Source organism: Aulostomus chinensis, chromosome 20, assembly GCF_037954235.1.
Source record: "Aulostomus chinensis isolate RoL2024-O1b breed Wild chromosome 20, RoL_Achi_v1.0, whole genome shotgun sequence".
Classification (NCBI taxonomy): Eukaryota; Metazoa; Chordata; class Actinopteri; order Syngnathiformes; family Aulostomidae; genus Aulostomus; species Aulostomus chinensis.
Window position 1 is genome coordinate 24,793,166 of NC_141339.1, and position 9,735 is coordinate 24,802,900.

The window sequence follows — 9,735 nt, forward strand, 5'->3', positions numbered from 1 at the left end:
CTTCACTCAAGTACTTAAAATGAAACTTGACAGTTTAATAAATTATTCAGCTTTTACAAATAAACTATTTGAGCAACGTGTCTCAAACAGGTTTCCAGTATCAGCAGGAGCCAAAGGGATCCAGACAGGTCGGGATGCCAGAATAGCGACACTGCAAGAATGTTTCGATTGGACTTCCACAGATTTGACCAGATGAGAGGCTAAAAAGGACAATCATATGACAAATCTACGCAATCAGCAAGTGCATCTGTCCAGTCAGCAGCCGAACTTTGGTTTCCTTTTGTGGCCTGAAGGCTCAAACAGGTTGATTGAACCAGGTGGCACTGCTCCTCCCTCACAAGTCCACCAGTACACAAATAGTTTGGGACGCTTACGACCGTAGAGGAACCTCTCAACTTCTTTTTGGAATTGTCAATCGCCTCCAGAGCAGAGACCCAGGCTAGTTAGCTTAGCCCAATGACTGGTAGTAGGTGAGAAGTTTTAGCATAGCTAGGACTAGAAGAGCGGCTGCTGCTCCTGATCATGAGGAGGAGGAGGATTCCTGCTGGACACACCAGCATCCTGGACCTGAGCTAGCTGATGCTAACACTTCCACCCACTACCAGCCATCGGGCTAAGCTAACTAGCCTGGACCTGAGCTAGCTGATGCTAACACTTCCACCCACTACCAGCCATTGGGCTAAGCTAACTAGCCTGGACCTGAGCTAGCTGATGCTAACACTTCCACCCACTACCAGCCATCGGGCTAAGCTAACTAGCCTGGACCTGAGCTAGCTGATGCTAACACTTCCACCCACTACCAGCCATTGGGCTAAGCTAACTAGCCTGGACCTGAGCTAGCTGATGCTAACACTTCCCACCCACTACCAGCCATTGGGCTAAACTAACTAGCCTGGACCTGAGCAAGCTGATGCTAACACTTCCCACCCACTACCAGCCATTGGGCTAAGCTAACTAGCCTGGACCTGAGCAAGCTGATGCTAACACTTCCCACCCACTACCAGCCATTGGGCTGAGCTAACTAGCCTGGACCTAAGCTAGCTGATGCTTACACTTCCCACCCACTACCAGACATTGGGCTGAGCTAACTAGCCTGGACCTAAGCTAGCTGATGCTAACACTTCCCACCCACTACCAGACATTGGGCTGAGCTAACTAGCCTGGACCTAAGCTAGCTGATGCTAACACTTCCCACCCACTACCAGACATTGGGCTGAGCTAACTAGCCTGGACCTGAGCAAGCTGATGCTAACACTTCCCACCCACTACCAGCCATTGGGCTGAGCTAACTAGCCTGGACCTAAGCTAGCTGATGCTTACACTTCCCACCCACTACCAGACATTGGGCTGAGCTAACTAGCCTGGACCTAAGCTAGCTGATGCTAACACTTCCCACCCACTACCAGACATTGGGCTGAGCTAACTAGCCTGGACCTAAGCTAGCTGATGCTAACACTTCCCACCCACTACCAGACATTGGGCTGAGCTAACTAGCCTGGACCTGAGCAAGCTGATGCTAACACTTCCCACCCACTACCAGCCATTGGGCTGAGCTAACTAGCCTGGACCTAAGCTAGCTGATGCTTACACTTCCCACCCACTACCAGACATTGGGCTGAGCTAACTAGCCTGGACCTAAGCTAGCTGATGCTAACACTTCCCACCCACTACCAGACATTGGGCTGAGCTAACTAGCCTGGACCTAAGCTAGCTGATGCTAACACTTCCCACCCACTACCAGACATTGGGCTGAGCTAACTAGCATAGCAATCAGCTTAGCTGGGGAAACATGGACATAAAGGACAGTACCCTTCAAGATTCCTCAACTCTTTGACCACATGAAGACTTCATTGATGGTGGTGCGGAGCAAGAAGCCTCACCAATTTGCTAACATCCTGCCATGGAAGACGTACAGGCATCATTTCTTGGCACTAAACTTAACAGAAAAATCTCCCTCAGCTACTGTAGAGTGAGACAATGCATCACTCAGTTTGTTACAGGACAGCAACATTTGTTCAGGCTCATTTCAGTGCAACCAGGTAGCGTAGCCACAGCAGCGGACGAGACACATCACAACTGAAGAGCCCGTTCAGACACAGCCCTGACACGAGAGCAGCTCCGCACGCATCGGTCCTCTCCTCCACCAGCACATTAATGCATCACTGCAGCTTGCCAAGACCAAAGGGTTTATCAATTTATTTCATTGAAAGTTGGTTTGTTGCCCTCGTGAGTTTGTGGACAGAACGACATCAATGCTCTCGCTGTGTTTTGGCATCAAAGAGGTGACAGACGGGGAAATGCCTTCAGATCGATGGTGAGTGACCAAAAGGCTCAATACACATTTTGGATTAACGTTTTCAAGTTCAAGGCCAAATTTTGAATCCTCAATTATCTTGTTGCTCAGTCGTCTTTTTTTTAAACAGTGGCAGATGGGTCCTCCTTGCATTCACACCTGAACTTGGAGCTGCCCCCCATGGTCAGACCACAGGTTCCTACCAGGTCTGAACGGGACCTCGAGGTATTTAAGTGCTGCTGTTGTTTGTGTACATCTGAGGTGAAGGGGCGGGACGGGGTTCAAACCCTGCCTCACACTGAGGTAGTCAACGACCCCTCGATGGCTTCAGTTCTCAAAGAACCATTTTCCTAGAATGCCCGACTTTCAACACCAGGTGAGCACACCTCAATGCTACATCAGATCACGTCTAGTCCGTCACAGGGATGCGGCCTAAGATCTCAGTGAAACTAAAACAAAAAGTTCCTCTTAAAAGTGCACTTTTCCAGAATGACATCCAACTCAGCAAGTCTCAATGGCGGATCTGGAGTGGGGGGAGGGGCTAATAAACCTCTGATTATCGTTGACAGGTTCAGGAGATCAGCTCCTCACGAGGTGGAACACCATTGGACCACTTGAGTCAGGTGACCTTACCATTGCATCCACCGGCAGCTTGCAGTGTGTGACGCCGTACACGGGTCAGTCTTCATAGCGACACGTCAGGACCGGCCTCGACCCCTTTTCCCTGCTAGTCAGGTAACAAAAGGAAGCAATTAGAGAATGGAAACAGGATCGTGTTACATCTACAGCTGTCACTCTCTCTCTCTCTCACACACACACACACACACACACACACACACACACACACCATGCACATCAATGACGCCAAGCAGAGAATCTGTCCAGTTGGGATCTTAAGAGTCCATTTAAGATGCAGCAGGTGAGAACACATGGACACGCTCAGACGGCGGGGAGGGACGTGTGTGCGTGGGGGGGGGGGGGGGGTTAGAGCAGCCATTTCTCTCTATGAAAGCAAACTGAACAGACTAGAAGCGAGTCATGCATGGCGATTATCTCCCACAACAGCACAAAATCAAACCTCCAGATAAACATGCAGGATTAGTATCCAGGCCTTCAGTTGACTAGATCCTTCTGGGACGAGGAACTCTCGGGTCATTGGTCAAATTGTGCTTTTATTCCACCCCCAGTGACGAGGTGGGAGTGACAGACTTGGAGGGGCGGGGCTTAATCAACGCTGTGTTGACAGTGAATTTTTGGACACCAATTCAGTGAAACATTTTGGACATGAGGATGAAGTATGTCACTACACATACAGAGAAGTAGGTGATTTGGAATTTGATGGCATGCAAAGTTACGCTGGAGGGCGTGGCCAACGTTGGCAAACCTTTAATCCACTTCCTTCCACCTTTTAATTTGAAGACAATTTGAAGAGAGAATTTGCCGAAACATGAATTTGCAACACAATTTGAAGTTTTGTACACGTGTGGGTGTATGTTTATTAAAGCAGACAAACAGCAAAGAATACAAGCCAAAATGTAAAGCCAAAAAATTGGACTGCGACGGTCCTTTTTTTCCTTTTCAATAACAAGACACGCATTACTTTGTGACAATACAAATTGTATTTTCATTTGTTTTAAATACATGTTTAGGAGACATATGCTTTGTTGCTGTTAGCTAATTCAACATGGAAACCAGAATGTCTAAAAACATACATAAAGCTATAGCCAAATAGACAGCTCAAGCACATAATTGCATCTAAAAATTTCTCTCAAACTTTGTTATGGAAAATCTTTTTGACGACCATCATTTAAAAAAGAAATAAAAATAAAAGAAAACCAGTTCGCCAGAAACAGCTGGGAGTGTGACTACTGTTTGAGTCCAAGCGGATTATTAAAATATGTACAAAAAGGATCTCTTGCCAGATGTCACCAATTTTGAGGGAAAAAACTGCAGGCAACGTACGAGATTGAGGGCCAATCAGATCAAGTCTCTAAATAAAGACAAAAACACGGGTTTTGTTTAAAAACAAGAAGAAGAAGAAGCCCTACTGGTTTATTTCCACTGTTGCCCAAAAGAATCCTGATAAAATTCCTGGTTGTCAGATTTGTACCCGGAATAGTTACCAGAATGGTCACCACCTTGGAGCGGTTGCTGAGCAATAGGTTGAGAGCCCCAGTTCTGATTATTGGTCTGGCGACGCTTGGAATCTGGCTGGTTGTACCCATCAGCTTTGCGCTTTCCTCCTACATTTCCACCGCGGCCACCCCGCGCACCACGTACCCCTCCTCGCCCTCTCGGCTGCACGCCTCCTCTTGCGCCCCGCCCGCCACGGCCTGGTCCGGGCCCGCCACGCTGGGAGAAGTTGGCTCTGCCCCGAGGTGCTCCGGCACCGCCACGTCCTCTGGCTGGAGAGGCTCCGCCCCTGGAACCCCTGTTGACACCCCGGCCTCGTGCAGGAGCCTGGAAGTCATCGTACCCATAGTAGGGGTCGTCATAGCCACTGCGGTAGTTGTGATAGTCATAGCTGTAGTAATCATAGTAGTCCTCGTAACCATAGTAGTCTTGGGGGTACGAGTAGCCACCCCGATTGCCGCCTCGGCCCCGCCCTCTGACAGGTGGAGGCATGTGGGGAGGGGGAGAGTAGTAGTAATAGTCATCATACCTGAGGAGACAAAGACGATTCACCAGGTCAACACTCATCCTGCACTTCTGGTCGATACACCTGCTGATTCCCTTACAGTGACACTGTCAACAACACGTGCTTCAGTGTCACAGTCATGAAGAGCAATTCCCCTCTTCAGAGGATGAACATTGGTTTTCTGTGTGCTACTTTATTAACGTGACACTATTGACTGCTCAAAAAACAAGAACGCAAAGTTAACCAACTGATACTGGCGTACACTTGCTGAGACCAGCCTGCCAGGGAGCCTCCTGTTCACCTCTACCCACAACCTGCCGAGTCCCGAGTGGCATCTTACATCTGTGTTTTGGCTGCTTGTCTCTGGGCTTTGCGCTCCTTCCTCTTCTGATCAGGTGGTTTGGCAAAAACAATCTCAATCGGCTCTCCCTCCAGTTCCTTCCCGTTCAGCTCCTCCAACGCCTGAAACATGCAATGTGTCAGGTACAGTCTTTCAGTTTACTGCCACCAGGCTCCGGTAAATCACTACCAGTGTAACCAGAACTGCAGAGAACCGAACCTTCACAGCTCCGTCGCGCTCCTCAAAGTGAATGAAAGCGTAATCTTTGAGCTTCTTCACTCGCTCCAGTTTTCCAAACTGGCTGAAGCTCTTCTCCAGGATTTCCTCTGTGACTCCGTTGGCGAGGTTTCGCACAAACAAGACCTTCACCTGTAACACCAGCACCAAGTTGATGTCTCTCATGACAGCTGCCAAATCTTTACCAGTCTTTTAACTACAGCATAATTCATAGTCCAGCGTCAAATTGAGGCCCCGACTTAAGGTTTCAATGTTGACTGCGGCCCACAATAAAGGACTATAACACAACAGGGATTCAATTTTACCTTGGCCATGACCTCTGGGTCCGGATCCTCAATCGGATCGGCCCATTCCACTGTCACCACGTTGCCCCAAACTTTCACTTTGCCACTCATTAGCCGGCGGCGCGCTTGAGCAGCAGTTTTATGATCCTCATACTCCAGGAAGCAGAAGCCTCGGTTCTTCTTTTTGTCATCTGGTTGGTGGTACAGGATGACATCGCTGAGTCCCTCTGTCGGGCATCAGAACAGAGTCTTCAGACAATAACCGGTCAAGTCAAATGTGAACTGCAGAAGTACCACATAAAAAAAAGGACAAATGAGGTAAGTGTCATCAACCTGTGACTTTAGCAAACTCTTCAACAATCTGTTCCTTTGTTTTGCTCTTCGGGATGGAGCCAACAAAGAGCCTGTTGTTGGCAACAGATATACACACTCCGATGTGTTTGCCTGGGCGAATCTCATGATTATTACACTGTAAAGAAGCAATCAGAAAATACGTAATGAGATCCCAGTCGATACATAATTTATTCATTCTGGTCTTAATCTGAGTACTTTTTTAAAAATTATTTTTAACATTACCTCCAAAACGCCATCCCTGACAAACTTACCAGCTTCACCGCCTCCTGGGCTGCTTCTTTAGTGCAGAACGTAACGAAGGCGTAGCCCCTGTTCAGACCGCTCAGGGGGTCCATCATTAGCCGGAGGTCCCAGATGGGTCCGGCTTTTTCAAAGAGAGGAACCAGCTCATCTTCAAACAAGTCACGTGGAATCTTCCCAATAAAAATCTAGGACAAAATATGAAACACTTACAGAAACATACTGTACGTTCTCTACTACTGAGCACCTAGAAATTAAGAACACGAGAAAAAAAGCCCATTGATACAAATCTCACAATCCTTTCTTGTAAACTGAAGACAATGATAGTGTTTCCACTATGTCTGCATTGCTGGCAGCCCGTTTCATGGTAAAGTTGGTACCAGGGCTCAGTTTCCTGGCCCTGATGACAGACAACATCATAAGTACCTCTGTCCCCACGGTGGGCTGGAGACCCGTGTACACCGATTCGGGTGGCGGCCCGCCGTACTTTCGCTGGCCCGTTGTGACGTCAAGTGTGTAATTGGTTCTGTCCAGGAGTTCTTTGATCTTCACCTCATCTGGTCCTTTAGTGGAGTCTGAGACTTTGGTGCCCTGCTTCTCCCTCTGCCGGTAAGTCTTCATCACTCCACACAGAAAGGCACTTTTGTTCTGGAGGACAGACCAAAAACATCTTACAGACTTGGACACCCACCACTTGCTTCACCATGGCAACCCAAGTCCAATTATCTAAACAAAATGTAGCCGCCTTCAACAATGACATTCAAAGCAGCTTAATCACCAACTTCCTTCGTCAGTTCTTTGCCAATAAATACTTGTTCTTTGCAGCCCTGGTAAACATGAAACAACTTGCATCTCATTTTACTCAGCCAACATGAAGACAACTCACCTGCACGTGAGACAGATCGCTCTCTTTGAACTGGACCAGCACCTGCAGAGCTCCCTCCTCATTGAACTCTTTCAAAGCTTCAATAGCCCTTTCATCAAGGTCACTGTGTGCTACCAGACCTGGCGAGAGGGGAAACGTAAACAGTGTGAAGAAACGCCATCTCAGCAGAGTCAGCTAGGAAACTGTTCGAAGACAGATGTGTGTAAATTCAGGCAGTGTAACCAGTAACATGTCAACTAACATTGGAACTGGCACCTTCTGCAGGGACTCAGTTCACCTGCTACAGCCAAACAGCAGCTCTACTGTCTCCTTGTGGGCCACAGCAGCAGCTGCTTCAGGCTACGCTCATCCCTCCCCCTTTAGTACCATGCCTACATCAGCATGGCAGTAGTATAAAGACCTTACTACATTCGTGCAACTCCCAGGGTGCTTTAATTAATGATAGAAAACATCTGAGCAAGGAGGGCCTGAGTTTTATCTTTTGCTCTGCTGTGGGAGCTCATGACGCGATTGATCCATTAACTGCCATTAGTCCTTGTGTCAGTTACCTACACTATCTGTTCCTGATCAATACAAATCACACTATAAGAACAACCTTTAACAACGTCTGCATTTCACACAAAAAAAGCTTGGTGATAACAATGGGCCTCATTCATGTAATGATCTGGAAGGCAACTTTGTTCTAACTGGCTTCTTTTTAACTCCATCTACAGATCATTTTGAGGAGAAATTTACATTCATGAGATCCAGAGGTTGAAAATGTGCACTTCCCTGAGCAGAGGGCAAAGTCCCCATACCTGCAACGTAGAGTTCGTCGAGCTTCTCGGCGACCGGCTGGGGCAGCCCGGCCTCCAGCAGGGTCTGGAAGTGTTCGGAGTGAGTCTCCGCTGCCGTCGTGTCCATCGGCTCCTCCGTCCCGTTCCCGTTTACATGATCTGTGGCCATGTCTCCAGACATCTGTGCAGATGACATTACAGCTCAAAAAGCAAGACCACCACAGATTAAGAATTCGGTTTGGCGCCATCATGCAAGCCAGTGTGCAACCTGGAAGCTACCAGAGGATGCTAGCGACACACCGAAACTGAAACCACGTCCGAGATGACATGCTGGGGGTTCAGAACTCCACCTTTACGTTACAATGTGACTGAACAGCATCTTGGAACTAACTTGCTCGTAACCGTACCTGACCACCACGCCTCTGCTAGCGACTGCTGGCTATCATCGGCGGCACGAGCGAAATGCAGGCCCGAGTCTCGGTTGACAGCGTGGAGGTGGTCAGGTGAAAGTAATGCAATCTGAAATTCCATGTGTTACACGGTTTACCCTCCCACAAGCCCCGAGCGCAACGGTGGAGCGTGTTACCTTAAATCAATTCCACTGGCAGTCTTTCAAAACTGGCCTATTTTTCCAAAATGCCGGCTAGCCATGAAAGCGAGCTGCTATGCTGCTAACGCGCATCAAACACCAGTGTGAGTGGAGAGCTCTCCGAGTACGCCTCTGGAAACACGACAGCCAGGTTGTCGCGGACATACCATGCAAATGTAAATTTGGGTGCACGATGCTGATCCGCCGTGGTGAAGGTGCTTCAAGAAGGCAGAAATGTTCGCGGTGCCGGCGGTGCTCGGCTCAGTTTCTTCTCTCCGGTGAAACAAAATGGCTCTGCCGCGGGCCTGCAGCTACGGGGTTTCATAGCCCTCTTTTCACGGGCAACTTGGTTGTCAGACATCCGGTATAAAACCTGATGATAAAGGTTTGAGGTATTTGGGCCTTTCTGTTGACGATTAAAGCAATGAACGTCAGTAATACTTCCTAAATGCTAGTCTGTTTATTAGTGTTTGTGTGGTGAGTTTTATTTTGATGTTTCACACTGAAAATAGAGACAGTGACGCTACTTTTTCTACATTTGCAGGCAAACTAGGATGACTAAATGATGGACGTTTAATAAAAACTCCCCAAGTGTTGTCACATCAGAGTCTGTAAATACTTTATTACTTTAAGTATAAAATGTGTTATTACTGCGTTGTAATGTTATTTAATTCTAATTCGTTTAATTTGTGTTTATACTTCAGTTGCGTTTATACTTCCAAAAATATGAAGCTGGATTAAAATGAAAGGTACACTTCAAAGAAATAAAAAACTTTTTACTGTCCAACTTTGTCCACAATTCCAGCTTTTATATTCTGACTGACCCAGCATGATGGAGGCACCACAGGTGTTCTGTACCTGCACGCCTCTTTCCTTGCTCTGTGTACAACCTATATAAACCTCTGAGGTGTGAAACAGCCAATCAATCTACATTTTTAACACACACTAAAAATATAAAATTTAAGCAAAAAAAAAAAAAAATGAAGGCCAGCCCGGTGGAGCAGTGGTTCTCACTGTGGCCCCCTCGCAAGGAGGTTGTGGGCGGAGCCCCGGCTGGAGCACGGGGTCTGGATGAATGGATGGATGGATGATGGGTTG

General features: G+C 47.7%; 1 protein-coding gene across 1 annotated transcript; it reads right to left on the reverse strand.

Annotated features, from left to right (window-relative positions):
- Positions 1–3,167: 3,167 nt before the first annotated feature.
- LOC147243438 (heterogeneous nuclear ribonucleoprotein Q-like) lies at positions 3,168–8,962 on the reverse strand. Its single transcript, XM_086190349.1, has 10 exons — positions 8,805–8,962; positions 8,070–8,229; positions 7,273–7,391; positions 6,813–7,034; positions 6,398–6,574; positions 6,126–6,261; positions 5,814–6,019; positions 5,491–5,640; positions 5,272–5,393; positions 3,168–4,955 (listed from the first exon to the last, which is right to left on the reverse strand). The coding sequence occupies exons 1-10, from the start codon at positions 8,805–8,807 to the stop codon at positions 4,346–4,348; spliced, it is 1,905 nt and encodes a 634-aa protein (XP_086046475.1). The 5' UTR covers positions 8,808–8,962; the 3' UTR covers positions 3,168–4,345.
- Positions 8,963–9,735: the final 773 nt, after the last annotated feature.